Source organism: Cygnus atratus, chromosome 2 (assembly GCF_013377495.2).
Source record: "Cygnus atratus isolate AKBS03 ecotype Queensland, Australia chromosome 2, CAtr_DNAZoo_HiC_assembly, whole genome shotgun sequence".
Classification (NCBI taxonomy): domain Eukaryota; kingdom Metazoa; phylum Chordata; class Aves; order Anseriformes; family Anatidae; genus Cygnus; species Cygnus atratus.
Window position 1 is genome coordinate 71,781,288 of NC_066363.1, and position 18,196 is coordinate 71,799,483.

An 18,196-nucleotide genomic window follows, 5' to 3' on the forward strand; every position below is an offset into this window, starting at 1 on the left:
CAAACATACAGTTGGATACAATGAAAGATAAAAACTAACACATATTTATTAAATGGTTTTACAAACAATCAATATAATAATTCCATGTTTACAAAATAGTAATCAAGCTAGGTAAAGTGCTGCAAAATATTTTAAATAAAGACATTTTGTAATTTTCCAGTTTCTGGTTACCTGTCAAGGTGTTACAGACTGTTACACTGTTCTTAAGCTAAGAACAAGCACTTGGACTACAGTGAATTTGTTCTGAACGCTTAGATGAACAGTCTGGAAAAGTGCAAAACAAACAAAAAGCAAGTAAAACAAGTATTGTCTTGTATCCTATTACTTCGGGTTAAAATTATTTCCCCTCCTCCTCTGTGTAGAATGATTTTGTTTTCAAGAGCAAGATTCGTAGTAAATGTCTAGCACATGCACAAGGAGAAGTGCTCTGCACTGAAAAGTGCTTTTATTCTGGACTTAATGCATGTAAGGCCACCAATTCAGTATTGATTACTCAGATGTAATAGCACACAGGGAAATTTTGTGAGTACGAAGGAGTGAGCTGCATCCCACAGACCCTGCCCTAACACACGTAGCTTTCTCCAGGTGCGGGTACGTGAAGAAGCCACTGAAAGGCAAGGAGGAACGTGAACCACGTGACTGGAGGCAGAGGATGCAGAGCTGCACGCACGTGGGCAGCTCCTGCATCGCACAGATCCCATGAGATCACACTTCGCATTACCTCCTGGTCGCTTGCTCACACGTCTGTGCTCTGTGATCCACAGCCTCCACGCTGATTGTGCTGGTTTTTGCCTGGAAATTGTCCGAAAGTAGGCCTCCTATGTAACAAAAGCACGTTCCAAAGCCATGGCCTATCCCATACTCACTTGCCCTTTTTCCTGCCTTACTTTTTTTAATTTTGGAAGATGATGGCAACGCTTAGTTGCAAAGACTTTGTGGACCACTGGCAGATTACTCGACAGGCATTTGTACATAACAGCTACGTCGCGGCTGCTGTTAGAATACAGCAAAATGAAAGTTTCTCATGTGATTTCCAACTAAACATGGTGTGGAAGGGATCTCACAAAGGAGAGAAATGTTTTCTTTGTGTTCTGCTTTCCAACTATTGGCAGTGGAATGTATTGTGTCTGAGCAAAGGGTTTCTTACCTGCACTTGCTTAGGAGGGTAGGGGTAATTTTCCACAAAAACTAAGCATCTTTCCACTATCTTAGGAGGAATAGTAAGTATTAGAGAATTACCTCCTTTCACAGTATTTAGGGGCTTGAATAAAAAAAAAATACCATGTAATCAACTACCATGAGAACAGACAAAATTCAAGACAGGCAAATAAGTAATTAATTATGTCCCTAAGCTTTAATGATTTGCTTGCTCAAGTTTTGCTTTTACTTTCCATAAAAAAAAAGTGACTCATACTTTATTGAAGAAAAATGGATCTGTTTTTCTATGTTGAAACCAGAAAATGGATCACTTACAAAAAGTCTGAGAAACTCCTCCAACTGCTTATTCTTCTTGATCTAATTATTCTAGAAGAGCACCCCTGTGTTAGGTACTTTTATAACCACGGCATTCTTCATAAAACAACAATAAAGTGCACGCTGTTGCGATGCCGCCACCGACAGCTAGTTCGCATATCTCATCCACCCGCTTCAGCAAAGCTCGCTAAGCGCTGCTGCCTCTCCAGTTCTCCCTGTCCTGGCGCCTGTTGCATCTTCTGGCACCAGCGAGTGCCCTTGTTTGGGAAGCACGGTTGGCCTAGGTACCCTGCAAAGTCTTGTCAGCAACTTGGAAGTTGTACTCTTCTTAATATATAGATTGTCCTATACATGCAGCAAGGAGACAACATTTTTAACTTGTCTGAGAAACTTAAATGGCCTTTGAACTTACTGATTTTCAGCAAAAGCCTCTTTTGTTTTTGTTTTTCCAAATGGGAAGGACAGACTTGGGGAAGTTGAAAAGGAAACTTAACAACTAACAGTATGAAAGCGATGTGGCCACATTTCTAAAATAATTTCCAGAAACTTGTTTTTAATGTTAAGATGTTACCATTTCAAAAGCTGCATCTTCTGGGATCTATATCTGGCATCTGCTTATTTCAAAATGGATTGGATAATGAAGGCACAGGCTCACTTTTTTACCGGTAAAGGACAGCAAACACAATCAATATGCATTACTGACACAAAAGCACAAGCAACGATAAAGCCAGTGTCAAAAATTATCAGCATCTTTTCTTTAGCTACAATCTGTTCGGCCATCTGCCTACTTTTTCACGTCAGGAAAAAAAAAAAAAAGAATGGAGTTAAACACAGGTTTACCTACACATATATGTTAGTGAACATTTTTACACTCCGTTGCTGTACTTTCTGAGGGTCCTGGATGACAGTATTCACCTCTTAAAATGCCAGCAAATGGAAAATTACTTGAGTAGTAGTAGCAGCTGACATGGTCCCTCGACTCTGCTAACTGTTTACATCACATTAGAAAAACTAGCTTTACTTCTTCCTACTTCTTTGATTACTATTGCTTGGTATTACAATTTGATTATATATTAAAGGTGAACAAAAAAGCCCTACGAAAAGTCAAACAAGTAACCTGCTTAAGATCCCATGCCATTCACTGAGCACACATGGAGTTTAAAATGACAAATAATTTAAACAAGTTCATTTTTATTTTACTAATTTACGTGCCAAGAAGATTCTGAGTGACTTCTATAGCGAATGACCACACTGAATACTTCAAGTGTATTAAGAGATCCAGCTTGCAACACAACTTTTGTTGCAAGTGATGGCAGCTGTTCCGGGGTGGGGGACAAACAAAAAAAACACAATAACAAAACAAAACCCAACCCCACAGAATCTTGAATTACAGAAGTGGCAGCTAAAAAAGCCCTTCTCTTTGCTTCTCTTATATCTTCCCTACTCCAAACAGTAACTACCCCACCTGCTCCCCAAAAGGCTGTTCAGTTTACATATTAACTCTTAAATATAAAAATGTATTGGCTGACTTTACACAGGCAATACTGCCAAGGACCAGACTCTATCACGGAACACAGCAGGTGGTCAGTCAAATAGTGTGCCACATTACAACTCTACAAGCCTAAAACAGCAAAAAACTTGGAAATGCATCACCATATCCAAAATAATTCAAAGGTTTTAAGTGTTAAATCAAGTCCTCTGATGATAGTATTGCACACAGTTAAACTAGAGTTCTGCTGATTAACATGTTCATAAATAGTAGATGCACTATACCTAATGGTAACTGTAGGGCTCCATACGTTTCAGTATGATTGAAGGAGGCAAGACTTAATCTCACCGCAATCCTCTGATAACTCATCCTTGCTGTGTGAACCATTATGATTGCCAACCATGGTTGGCAACTGAGAGTAAATAAATTGCCGATGTTGAAACTTTGGCTAAGGACCCCAAAAATGTATGTTTGGCAAAAAGATTAAAAAGAAAAAAAAACCTCTTCCCCAAACCTTTTGAACAACTGACCTCCAACACTCATCTGCAACCAAACAGTGGATAGATAATTCATTTCCATGCTATTACATTGAGGTTTAACTACCAGAAACATTAAACTATCAGTATCAGCTGATATTTATCCAGTTAATTCACTCTGCATAAGGGAAATTATTACAACACATCTAAAGTAATAGTTAAAGCTTACAGCTCAGAATTTTCCTTTTTTGCATTTGATTTTGTGTGTGTTTTGTGTTTCATTTCTTCTGTGTCACCAACCGCAATTCCCAGGTTAATGATTTCCAAGCAAATTTGAAAGGAAGCCTGAAGACTTCTTTTTCTCCTGGGATTCTGCTTCTTGGCCTTGTGAAAGTCCCAATTCTTTCTCAATCTGCTCAAGCTCAGACTGGTCAAGCAGTTCAAAATCATCGGCTTCCTCCGTGTCTGTCTCTTCACTCAAACTGGGCACCGCATGTGATGGAGCTTGCTGTGCAGACTGCAACTGGTCTTTGATGGCAGCAGACACTGCAGCTGCGATGACATCCCCAGCAATTCCACTCATTAAATTAAAGGTTTGGTCACTGGTCAAAGGCAAACAGAGCCCTGCAGTGGATGGTCTCTCTTTACTCTGTCTGGAAGAATGATCCACCTTGAAATATGTTTGTTCTTTTTTTCTTTTTTGCTGGATGGGCATACCAATGCTTGAGTCATCATCATCATTTGTTCCTGCACCATTTTCTAAGGAAGGGAATTCTGAGAGATCTCTAGCAAAAGCTTCCTCGTGATCACTAGGTCGGTCAAAATCTATTACACAGGATTGACAGAAAGGAACAGTGTTAGCAAACAAGAAACACTTCCCCAAAAAAGCAGCCAAGTGTAAAAATGCAGTTAGTAAATTTTCCTTTGAATACATTTACTATTCTGTAGTCTTCTGTAATCTTAATGCAGAGGAGCATTATCTTACATTTAAAATAAAATAAAAATCTAGTACTTCAAATCAACTGGTATCAGCCTGACTTTGAATTTGGATTCATAGTGTGTGTGAAAATCATTCCAATCCCAAAAAAAGAGAAATAACACAAGCATTCAGCTACATTACATTTCCAATTTCAGTGACTCCACATTAAATTTTTCTACCTAAAGTCAATTCGCAATATTTATGTAGTGATTTGGAAAAAGTGCTTGAGAATGACTCTTTTCAATAATATTTGAGGAAAAAAGTGGTATTTAGCTGTATAAAAAACAACCCATGCAAATCTTCAGCACAGACAGTTCTAAATACACCAACCACCTAAAGTGCTAAAATTTATAATGTGGGAAGTCTTTAAACTCCTTTTCTTCACTATATATATACATATATATATTATAAATATGTGTATATGACGGTATTACAAATTTTTAATAAGCTTTTAAAAAGTTTAATAAACTTTTAATAACATGTTCAAATAAAGATATAAAAACAATGTAAGGACTTAATTCATAAATTTTTGCTTTCATGTTCAATGCTTGTACTAAACAGAGGAGAGAAAATGGGAACTCTACAGATTACCGGTATAGTTTCATGTTTCAAAAGGATAAAAAGCAGAATGTAAACAAATAAAAGATTGGATTTTAATGACTGTTTTAATAGTATGTTATTAGAAATGTGGAAAATATATTGATTACAATACATGGCCTGTGGAATATGCCTGTGGAACATAAGGGAATATGGCCTGTGGAACATAAGGGAATACTTCGGTCTAGTAGACAGTATATGAATGTAAAAATAAAATATAATCAATTTGAACTTACTTCCTACGAAAACAAGCAATATGAGCTTTCATAAGAGCTAAGGAAATGAATCCTAAAAATGTCTGACACATCAATTTCATCAATTTTCCCACTTTCTTTGGGAAAAAACAGTCTGGAAAGGTGAGGAAGAAGGGTTATGCTGTCTGCAGAGTGGTGGCTCAAATGCACAGAGCTTTGACAGGAGATGAGACAGTCCTCGGGTGCATCCCATCTGGTCTTGTACTTGTGTGCATGTCCAATTTGCTGAAGGGTTCCGTAGGGGAGAAGAGTGGATGTTTATTTTTAACTTAGCAAGGCCTTTAATACAGTTTCACACATTATCCTTACAGCATAATTGGTGAGTGAACTAGGTTGGTAAACTGCTCGGTATGTGGAAAATTGGCTTGACCACCAGCTCACGGGGTGGTGATCAGTGATACAACGTCCAACTGGATGGTGGCGTCTCTCAAAAGTATAGACACAATGCTGTTCAGTGTTTTTATTAATGATGTGGATGACTGAATGGAGTGCACTCTCAGCAAGTTCATGGACAGGAAGGAGCCACTGTGGGGCAGGTGCATTTAATATTCTGGAGGTCAAGGCCCACAGAGGGACCTCAACAGGCTGGAGAAATTAATGGGCTGGAAGGGGATGTCATGAAGACCATCAAAAGCAAATGTGAAATGCTGCATCCTTGATGGAATAACCCATGCAGCAAAACTAGCTGGAAATGAGACAGAAAGTAGCCACTTTGAAGACATTCCAATTTATGATTCCATAATCATACGATACTATTTACAGCTTGAAATATTAACAAAATATTTTAAATTATTAACTTGGCATTTATAATGTTGGTAAGTATTTCCACCCTACTTGCCATTTTCATTGAATTTCTTCCTAGAATAGAACTGCAAGACCAGAAGAGAAATAAATCCACACATAAGACTGCACCAAACTACTGTTCTTAATATTTATTCAGGCAAAGTACTAACTGAAACCTTGGTCTGTAAAAAGTACAAATTTCAGGATCTAGTCAAGATCAAGACAAGTGCTTGAGGATCTCTTCCTAGTCTTAGTTTTCGTGTTTCATTCAGGCTCATGGCTGGATGTCTTCATCAGCATTCTAGTATCCAGAGCCTAAAAATACTTTCTTTAATTGGCTGTTTAGCAATTCAAAGTATTCACTTCTTCTTCCTCAGCTTTTATTTGTATAGTTTACCCCGAAAAGCATTATTGATACTAACTTGCTTGCTTAAGACGTCTGATGGAAGAAAGAGCTAAGTCTGGCATATATCCAGAGGTGTCTGTTTTACTCACCACTAGTTATGTATTTAGATGCTTTGTTCACTACTTGATTATTTTTAAGATGAAGACAGCTCTCATAGAAGATGTATCCAAAACAAAATAAGCACTGGAATTAATTCTAAATTCACTGTAGGGAAGAACAAACAAACAAAACCAAAACCAACCCCCACTTATGTCCTCAAATTCTCTAATAGTTTTCAGATAACTTACAAGAGTGCAATTCATTGATGAAATAGATGAAGCCACTACATACCATCAGATGTGTCTGTCTGTGGAGAATACCCCTCGGATAAGTTAAAGGTCCCATTATCGGTCCAAGATACTTCTGATACATCTGTGTCAGACACTGACAGCTCTTTGGCAACAACAGCAGGACTAACCTACATACAAAGAAGTCCCATACATTGCATTCTTACACTCAAAAAAATCACACAACAGGAAGCCAATGCTTAGATACTGAAAAAGAGGTCTCTAGCATATCACAGCACTATACATTGTCTCCTATTTAAGCTTTAATTGTAGAAACGTGAAAATAACAGTATAGAATACTTAGAAGTGAAGCATCCCTCTTCTTAATTGAAGACGGTTTTAAGCTAAAGAAGCCAGAAAATTCCAATTAGTCATTGTATAGGATTCAAGTAATGTCCTAGCGTAACAAATGCAGAATAGGCTTGCAAATACAAACTACGTATAAATATAAAGAATTTGTAAAAAGTTGTATTGAAACAAAAAAATTATCCATAAGGCAATTAAAAATAGCTAAATCAAAAAATCATTATCCTTTATGAATTTATCCAATAACTGTTCAATTACATCTGTAACAAGTTTTTATCTCCCATGAGGTATCTTTTTTTTTTTTTTTGCATAATACAATAACACCTTCAAAGCAATCACTGTCAAAGTCAGGTTCTACACATGACTGATCTAATACTGCTTAAGAACTTCTACAAACCCAATTTTTTTTTATTCAACTGATGTTTTAATTATAAAGGAAAAATCCTTTGCCATATAGTTATTTAGAATATTAAAAGAGAAAGGAGGCATTAGATTATTCTCATACCTACCTGGAAAGATATTTGTAAATATAATACTGATTTACACTATCATTGAATGTGATCTGACAAGTCATTAAACAAGTATCTGACGAATAATATAGGTTTTCTATGAAGATTTCCCTTTTATAATTTAATTTGATAAAAATTACCAGCAATTTTACTTTTGAAAACTAAACAAAATAACCTGCCCTTTCTATGAAATTCTGGTTTAATCATTCTACAGCCAATATAAACTAAACACATTTTTAGTTTAGTAGGCCAAAGAAACCATTATCTTGAAGGCCAGAAGTCACGAACGCAGCAAATTAATTAGTATAGGTCTAAAGATGTAGACTATGAATCACTTAAGACATACTGCTTAGTTCAGGAACAGAGCCTCCTAGGGAGGTTAAAGTCTTCCACACAAAACTCTCCATTATCTATATAGATTTTAAAAAGAAGATAGGGCTGACTGAAAAAAGTCACCTTAGGACAGAGGGCTGATATGTCTAATTCACTGTCATCTTCTGTGGGTTTTGTTTTTGATGTTTCTGAAAGAAAAAAAAAATATTTTTTATCCTACTCGTGACAATGGACTTCCAAGTTCTGTGTGTGCTATCACACAGCTTGAGTACAGCAAACTGTCACCTGTCGACATTGTCTATCACTTATGTACTTATGCTACCAAGGTGAGAAGAAAAGGCTAATCAAAAGGCTAGATATTTATCAAAATATATTGTGCAGCAGCCAAGGCAAGAGAGAGAACGTTGCTCTGAAATGCATTCCAACACATCTATTTACCTGTTTTGTACTTCCTTCCGAAGCCTCTGTTGCTCACACTAATATAACGTGCCCTGGCAATATACATCTATCTTTTAAACTATGCTGCCAGTACAAGGCATAATTGCAACACACTGTTAAAACAGGCAGTACAGTTATTCCAACACATTACTTTTATATGAGAACATACAATTTTCTGGATAATTGTGTGTAGTCTTCACTCACAAAACTTTCCTTTGCACCCAGCTACCCTGCTTTCATAACATTCATATGCAAATATACATACAAAGCATCCTCTGAAGGCTGGCAGGATGTTGCTCCTAACAATGAACAGAAAAGTAATTTTCACCTCATCTCCTCTCTCTCTCAGAACAGTCTCATGAATATTTTAAACTAAGATAAGCCAGTAGCACTGGAAAGCACAGTGATGTTCTTCTTGGTTGCCAGTTTTTGCAAGTTGCTGCTTCCTCTCTTGTGCCAATACGAGGATGTATGAACTCAAGAGCTGAACTCAAGTGGTGAAGCAAGGTAAGGAGGTTGCCTGGGTTAAATTAAATTGGAGGGTGAGAGGCAGGAAAGCACAACTCTTACCTGGACCATCTTCCCAGAACTGGCTTATGAAATTTATGAAACAATAGTCTGATCTCTCTCTCTGCCAGATTCACTTAAAACTAGAATAAGGTGGAATAGTGCATGAAAAAAAGGAATAATGCATTGATTTATTTTTATTTCTAACAACTACTGTTCTATATGTAAGAGATACAAAAAGGCAGATGGTTACACTCACTGTATGTAGGAACAGCACACTGTATTATGAACTGCTACGAGGAATGCACACTTTAAGATAGGAAATTACTGATGTGAATCTAAATAAAAAAAGGTTAGGCTACCTGCAAATAATCTGATCACAACTACAATTTGGTTTTAATAAGCAGAACTAGCACACACAAAAAGGAAACCACAGACAACCTCACTCACGTTTTTCTGGAAACAGCTTTATTACTTAAAATCTAAAGGTATCTGATCTTATAAGGAATTCATGAGCTAGGTGAGATTTTGTTTTAAACCCTTGTCTAACTAAAAACTTTGATTAATTTGTAGTTACTATCCTACTACAATTCTTAAATGTTTACTGAGTATTTGGGGAAGAAAACGTCTCTTTTTTTCCTTGTTGCTCTTGGGAACAAAACAAGGCAGATTTAGATGCTAGAACAGAATTCAGGCTCTTACTGAAAATTCTGTGATGCACTAGTTTTGTATCCTTGAGTGGTTCTCTGTCCTGGATGAGTTTGCCTTATCTAAAGAGAAATAAGCATTTCATACTTTACCTTAAGTAGTATTTTCTGAAAATCTACAAGCAGTACAGTTAATCATGTATGAAGAGAACCATCGATCTTGCCTTGTTTCCTTCCATGAAATCTATTTTTTTTTTTTTAAACTATACCCCGATGTTTGACATACACTATGACTCATAAAGCTAATAATGGTAGCCAGGTTCAAAGTCCAAAACACCTTTACATTTGGCTTCACAGGACAAGCCAAACTGTGTGCAAGGTGAATAAAAAGGTCTCTGCATACAGAAATACATTATTTGGTACTACACTTAGTTACTCACCAGATCTCTCTTTTTTCTTCTGGTTAATGTATTCCACTATTCCAAAATCTAGTTTCATCAGAACAGACTTGATTTTGTTGCACAATTTCTGTCCAAATTCATTGCACTTGAGGAAGGGACATAAAAAGGCACACAATACTGTGACAAAAATAAAGACAGAAAACGTATTGAAATATCACTTTATAAGAAGTTAAAAAATAAAAATTAATGCATTATATAATAATTAATTTTACATAACAGAATTAATTTTGCCTAAAAGACACTGTGAAATCCCCATATCTGACAAACTGTTAATGTCAAAGCCATTTTCTAGGAGCTATTTCTACTCATCACAAAACAATACCATTGTATTCATACCAAATTACACTTTTCTTAGTTCCAGTAAGGAACAATTTATGATCACTGCAATATTTATCATTATCTTGACTTAGTCTGATTTTGACATCTCTACCTGAGATACATAGCTATACAACATTATGCCAAAATCAACAAACTGAAAATACTTGTAAGCTGACTTCCAAAGGACAAATAACATTTGTCAGAACCTACATATAGGTGTATGTGTGTATATATATGTGTGTATACATATATATATATATATATATATATATATAATACTCCTTATACATACTAATGACCACATAATGATCAAACTGTGTACATAAATCATGAAAGAAAGAGAGACTCTACTTACACAGGACATAGGAGAGGACAACTCCAGGAATGTAACTTCCCAAGACAGTGAAAAATGTACATACACTGCAGACGAGTAGGCAAAACTGACAAAGACATTAAAATTGGCCATTAATGCTTCAATTTTTAGAAATATTTAGATCATTTTGCAAAAGAAAAATTCTCCAGAATGTTTTATTCTAAATGTAATGAATGCAGTGGAAAATAATATGTATATGTATATTTAATTAGAAAATCGTTTAACACTTGTGCAAATAAACATCAAATGTGCATTTGGGCTAATCAGGACGTACTTTCTTTTCTATTACAAAAATATGCTATTTTTATTCTCTTGTTACTGTAAAGGTTTAACAAATTCACAGTTACCACTAAAATTACTAGAAATTACTTTGCCTTCATTACACAAAAATGGCTTAGCACTTAATATGCAGGAAACAAACAAATCACTAAATGCAATTTTACAATGCATACTTGCTGCATGCTTTCAAAAACCTAGAAACCCTTCCTATGAGCAGTGCAGTTCTCTCCTCTGTTATTTTCTCTCTCAAATGATAGTGAGCATTTTCTTGATGGTTGTTGGACACTCCAGCATCCCCATTAGGACAAGACCGAGCTGAATTTTGAACATAAAACCTGAGATTCAACCTCTGCTGTGACTGAGACATACAGTGCATCTTTCTGAAATGCACAATGCTGAGTACAGACCCGATCTGTTCAAAGTTTACAATAATTTTGCACACAGCACCTGTGCCTAACTTGCTCAAAACTGCAAAGTAGTGATGTGCCTCAGAGAATGAGGTCAGGAAAAAGAAAGGAAAACATGTTGTCAAAATCAACTTTTCTAAATCAGGATTAGATATATCTTAAAGATACACTTACTTCGTCATGTTACTACAGGACAAAATTACAGTACAGTGTATACCGATATCACATTTCCTTACCTCAATATACACCAACTTATTTAAAACATAATTTTATTTTCTAAGCCACATCATTACTTTTTGTGGAATTCATACATCTTTGAAATGTATTTGATCCTGTTGCTTGATCTGTACTTTCACTCTAAACTCCTGATATTTGCATGCACTACTAAATAATTTCATTTTGCTAATTCAGAAGGGTTGGAGTTAATGAAGGATTTTGTAGCAAAGTTAATTGTGATCAAAAGAGGGAAAAAATAATACTCTCATTTTACATTTTTATATTTGGCAATACAAATGTAAAAATTAAATCTACATTTTCCAGTACTATTGTCATTATATGCTGCTACATTATTTACATTTCTTTAAAAAAGAAAGCTGTTTCATGTTGGGCTACAACTACATAATCATCTTCTTCCTATTAGGAAAGAATAAACCTTATTCTTGCTTGTCTCTTCATGAACTGGGTTCTCCAGCTCAGCCTTTCCAGACTAAAAAAAAAAAAACAAAACAAAAAACAAAACAAAGTAGAGCTGTACAGAAGAAAAAATTATCAGAATAAAATATGAAGAATTCTCTTCTATCATATAATGCATATAATACAGCTATTTCTGAAAACTACAATTATTTGGAAAAAACACAGGCATGTTTAAGAGCTTTTTGTTTGTTTTTGCTTTTACAAGTTATTATTAAATCGTGGTGTTTTAAATTGCCTTTCCATGGAATGACTGGTGAGGTTCCAGCAGCTAAAAGAGGAGGAACTGTATTGCAATAAACTTTATGGTGGGCACATTTTCTTGCTGTTTACCTACCAGTGATCTGCACAGGTAGTACTAACAGAAATTCATGACTAAATGTATGTGTTTTGTTTTACATTGTTTTTCTTTTTTTTTTCTCACCTTTGTATCAAATGATATCAAATTATTACTCAGCAGTGCTTACCTTGCCAGGGTTTTGTTCCTTGAAGTGGGACATTTCTTGAAGAAATACAAATAAATTCATCAGTGTTTCTGAAATGCACTGATTTATTCTGAGTCTGTAGTCCTGCCTGGAACTGATGACTTCCCAGCTAAGTAAAACAAACACAAACACCCAACAACTTTGGTTATAGCTCATATGAAAGTTAGAGCTGTTTGAAAACATTTGAAGCCTTATCAACTTCTAAGCCAACCACATTATACACATATTTTATGCATATTTTTCTTTACATGTTGTAAAAGGTATAAGCATTCACAAGCATTCTGGATTTTCTATTGAAAGTCAGTTAACAGGTTGCTTTTGTCCACCCTTTCTATTCTCAGTGCACCACACTAAGAGTTGCAATGCACACCTCCCTAGCAAGAGCAACAGGGTTACCTACACAGCACAAGGAGATAAACGTTGAAGGAAAATGGGCTGGAATTTGAAGGGTGATTTACTGGAAAGTTACACATATAATTGCACAGGCTACAAGAGATATATTGATTCTTTCTAAAAAGATAAGCTTCTGATTTGCTTTTCTTAGCAGGGCTGTGGTTATTTGCTACTACTTTTCACATAGTTTTGTCAGCATGCAGGACATACTAACGTGGCACTCACTGAAAGAACGGTTATTAAAAGGGTAAAGATGCCTGAATTAGCAGAAGCTTTGATCAATGAATCATAATAGCACATAAAATAATGTAGCCCACGCATGGGCTACATTACACTGTAATGTCAAATGTAAAGAAAGGTTTTGGATTACATTATTACTTCAGATTTCCTGTCACAGATTAATAATCAAACTATACAAGTGGCAGCTAACTATATGCAGAAATGTGTATTTCACTTTTTTCCCAACAAAAAAACAAATTACCATTTATACATTTACAGTCGATAACCCCAAAGTTATATCACTTCTTTCTGCAAAATGACAAAAGAAAAAAAAATTGAAATTCCTCTGAATTTCAAATCCAATGTCTCAGCAAAAGGTCAGTTCTCCTTGAAACTTGTAACTAACATTTCAGCCAAGACATGGAAAACATATCCGACATCCAATTCAGCAATGTTCTTGATGAGCCTAAAGCAACTTTTTCTTAAAATTATGGTTTTCTAAATACACAGGATAAGGAGACTGTGGGCTCCTGCTGAATTGTACACTTGGTCCAACTGTTGCCCAACCTTACACTTGTGAATTTTTAGATATTTAGATATAAACCAGCAACAAGCCTTCCCCCAACATACACATGACATTCATTTTTATTTTACACGGGCATTTTACATATTTTCTGTTGCACTATGGACATCTTGATTACTTGGAAGTGGCTTTATGAACATAATGGATACTAACCACCTTCTTTTCTCCTATTTTCAAATACATGGTCTAAACAGCTCTGTTTTTCAGGAAGAATTTCAGTCAAAAATTTACACATGGAGAAATCTTTCTCTGCCTCTATTTAACTTCATCAACAACTTGCATGCAAGTTGTGTACAGCAACTTCGCCACAAGGTGGTGATACAGCAACAGCAGCGTCAGAGTGAGGTTTGGAAGCCATTTTATACAGAACTTAAATAGCATTAAAGGCGGGGGGGTCATATTCAAACTGTTGTAATGCATAGTAAAGCACAGAACACAGCTTTTAGAAAAACTAGTATTTCAAACATGGTGTAAACCTGATCGAAGTTTGAAACCCAAATTGTTGCCGTATTCCTGGTGTTACTCTAGTATTTATTATAATATAGTATTTGCTATAGTAGTGAAGTAGTGCGATTACCTCTTATGTTACTGAATATTCAGCGAGATTTTTTTTTTTAATCAAGAAAAACCATAAACAATTTTAAGTAATGTATCTGAAAGCCATAGGACAGTAGTCTCATGCCTTGGGCAAAACAAATACTGCAATATTGAGACAACACAACACATTTCCCAGCCATGCACGGCACTGCATGCAGGTGCTTTCCTCTTACAGAGAATGTAGATAAAAACATTAAATAGCTCAGGAAGAACACCGCAAGAACCCAGCAGGAGGGACTAGGAATGTTACACAATATTTTATCCTCTACACATCCACAATATGAATCTCAACTTCCATCCTCTCTGATATTTAGAGGCTTGAGAAAAGTACCATATTAGGGCTTCATCTGTGTGAGAATGTCATTTTATGGATGGGCTATTCTCCTGAAAGAAACATTGCTTCCAGCTTTTGTAAACCCCTCTGCAGCATTGATACGTACTTTAAGAGTTGCCTGCTTATTCTAGTATTGAAAAGTACTATTGTTACAATATTATGAATTACAAAATCATTTCACAGACTTTACTCCTATCCTTTATTTAAAACTGCTGGCAGTTAAAGTGGAACTTAATGGAAGAGAGAAAATGGGTAGGTCTGGTCCTGCTCTCAAAACAGAGTTTTGAAATACACAGGGCAGTTACAGATAGTTAGCTTATTAATGTTAAAAACTAATCAGGGAAACAAAAAAAGATGAAGGCATAAGCCACAATGATAATAATGCAGACTATTTTCATGTAGATCAATGAGGAGGAGATACTAAAAGGCACAGAGAAACTATTAAATACTGACACGTCAAACAAGCAAATTATGCAGAAAAACAACAAGTGTGGGAAAAATTCTTTGGAGTTGCTTCTCTTGGTTGTTAATACTGCTTTCTTCTACCAAACTGAAAAGATGATGAAAGCATGAGCTGCAGTGCTCAGATACAGTGTATTGCTAGATGCTTTGGTTCTGTGGTCTGTATGTGGTGCATTAACAAAGAAGAAACCAAGCTGGAGGACTGGATTGTACAGGTGAAGTTGGCTTCAAAGCATTACAAACCCACTATTAAGCTTGCTTCGCAAAAGAATACTTGGCAGTTTCTTGTAGCATTAAGCCACAAGAAACCATGATGCATTGTTGTCAGTTCTGCTATAGCCACATTTCTTTTATTTTATGAGGAACACCAGCGACCGTTTTAGGTCTTGTTCTGATCTTAGGCAACTAGAAATGTAAGAAAGCTGGCTTGCAGATCCTCAGTGCAACAGCCAGATGCACATGCAGCTTCTTGATGCTTGCATGTCCCACCAGCTGTCAGCCCTGGTAACATCCGTCCCTCCTGTCCCTTTTCCCCAGAGCTCACTTGAGTGGCAGTGTGATGCAGAGGGCTGGAACAAGGGGGCAGCAGCAGAGATCTTGGTGATGGGGGAGTGAGAGAAAGGAGGGGGTACAGTGTACATTTGTATGTATGCAAAGGTAGAGAGGTTATTGCATGCTCTTTTGGAAACAGAGATTAAACTTGCATCAGATCAAATGGGCACTTAATGCCCACTCCAGAAAATCATGTTCTCAGTCATCAAATTTAAAAACAAAAACTAAAAATGATCCATGAAGTGTTGCAGATGTATAACGTGAAGTGCAAGACTGTGACATCAGTCAATCAAGAACATTAAGTAATTTATTAAGGTACTGTAAGTAACATCGTGCTGAAGTACTTTAACGTGAAACCTATCCTTCCTGCCAAAATAGATTTTCAAACTCCTCCAAGCTGTCCCTTTGAGGATATAAGTAGCCAACTCAGAACAGCTTCAAAGTTTTCTGCATACCCTTTAGAGAGAGTAACATTTTATACTCTCATCACTTATATTGAGTTTTAAATGAAGTACTACACTTCCATGCTTAAGCTACTGCCAATAAAATTAAGATATTCAGAGAGAAAATTGATTACTCACATCCTTCTGACTAACTACTACATCATTTCTAAAAGTGAGCAAATATGTAAACTGTTACCTAGTAGCTGTAAAAAAAACACACCCTCCCTCCCCAGATGCTTCAACTCATCACAGTCACAAACGCTGGCCAGAAGAGTCACTGGCATTACATTCTCTAAAAATGACTGATGGTGTCATGCTCTCATTTTGTATCTGGACATCTGTTCAAGCAAAGCCCCATCACATTTCTCTCAGAAAGGTCAGTAGCTCTCATGTTACTGGTTTAAAGATCTCTTCATGATGTGCTGGATTTTTTTAATTATGTGTACACGGTTATATGTATGTTCATGTATATACACTACTCAGAACTGCAGCAGGCACAAGCAGACATGATGTGGCAACTGAAGGATTGCATCTACATAAACAGAGGAGGCAATAATTATAGAGCTTCTAAACCTGCTTGATTTCCCAGCTGTAAACACACACGCTGCAAACCTGTACAGAGTCTGTAATTTTAAGTGGAACTTAGAATCTATTTGTCAAGGTGGAAGAGCTCAAAGTTAAATTACCAAAGATATGTAAATCAAAATATAGGCAACGTGGCTATTTTGTATTTGGCATTTTTAAAAAATAATACGTAGAGCTTATAGAAATCCAATTCCAAGGAGTGTTTATTATCATTTCAGAGGATAAACATTTGATAAAATGACACAGCTGTAAGGGACATGATATCTAAGGACAAACCTCGCAGGCAATCAGGAGTTAAGTATAAAGCTTGAACAAATGAAATTGAGTATGTAAACTATTATCAAAACTGAAACACGAAGTTTTACTTTTTCAGAGCTTCCACAGTTCTCTCCTGAGAGGAACGGAAGCACCACAGTGCAAAAAGAAACGACTATAATGATGCAGTTACCCTTCTTTGAAGCAAACATTTTATACCTGGCATGTACCTATGCCAAAAATATGTTTTAAAGATTGTCTTTGAAATTATTAAGGTACAGAGATAATGGATATAAAACGGTATTTAGATTTTCAAAAAGTTTGTGAATAATACCTAAATGTGCCCCTCCCACCCCTGTAATTTAAATTTCAAATGACCACATACTCAAAATGAAAAGAACCATCCCTCTCTCTCCAAAATCTATAATAGTGTAAAAGCACAAATTTACCATTAAGTGTAATTAAGAACCAATGACAAAATCTCTAAAATCTACCACTGAACTGTGTGGTAGAAAATAATGCAATATTGATTAGCCTTATTGTAATACAATATACCAAATTTGTGAATGCTGTATGTACTATGTGGAAAGACAAAGTAGCAAAAAACACTGAGCTCACAGCATAGCATCTTAATAACGTATGTCAAATTTAAAAGGCAAATATGCAGAATTCTGTTTTATCCTGTGCCACTTTTGGATCCTATACAATACTTAAGCGTATGAAAGTAATTATTTTTGTGTCATGTGGCTATGACAAAATCAACAAAACTTGCAATTTAAATGAATCACTGGGGCACCATGTAGAATTCTACTTTCTTCAAAGAATTCCATGAAAGGATTACACATGTAATTGAAAGAATGGGGAACACAATAAGCACCTAGGAATATACTGTTCTCAGACTTCAATGAGAAACTTCATCTAAAAACTTTGTTACAAAGTCCATTAAGCTTTTCTTAGAGAAATCTCTCCATCTTGTAGATAATCCATACACACTTTATTTCCCACTGCTAATCTCTAAGTGCTGCACAAGACTCAGCATAATATTGGGGCAAGCATATCCTTTAACCAAGCACACTGAACATCCTTTCAACGCTAAAGCTTCAGCACACTTGGTATCTCTAATACACACAAAGTTAAGACAGATTTTCCTTTTACATTGAAGCTGGAGAATGTGTCTATCAGCCTTACAGAGTAACTGACATGTCCCAGTCCAAAAATCTCTGTTGATTATCATCTC

At 36.0% G+C, this 18,196-nt stretch overlaps 1 protein-coding gene across 5 annotated transcripts in view; it reads right to left on the minus strand.

Moving 5' to 3' along the window:
* Positions 1–23: 23 nt before the first annotated feature.
* RETREG1 (reticulophagy regulator 1) overlaps positions 24–18,196 on the minus strand; it is a 64,795-nt gene continuing 46,622 nt past the window's right edge. For all 5 annotated transcript variants that reach the window (XM_035560319.2, XM_035560320.2, XM_035560322.1 and 2 more), the window contains 6 exons: positions 12,519–12,645; positions 10,658–10,742; positions 9,964–10,101; positions 8,055–8,119; positions 6,788–6,914; positions 24–4,263 (listed from right to left, as the gene is read on the minus strand). In XM_035560319.2, coding sequence (XP_035416212.1) covers positions 3,752–4,263; positions 6,788–6,914; positions 8,055–8,119; positions 9,964–10,101; positions 10,658–10,742; positions 12,519–12,645 — 1,054 coding nt within the window. In that variant the 3' untranslated portion in view covers positions 24–3,751. The remainder of the gene's footprint in view (positions 4,264–6,787; positions 6,915–8,054; positions 8,120–9,963; positions 10,102–10,657; positions 10,743–12,518; positions 12,646–18,196) is intronic.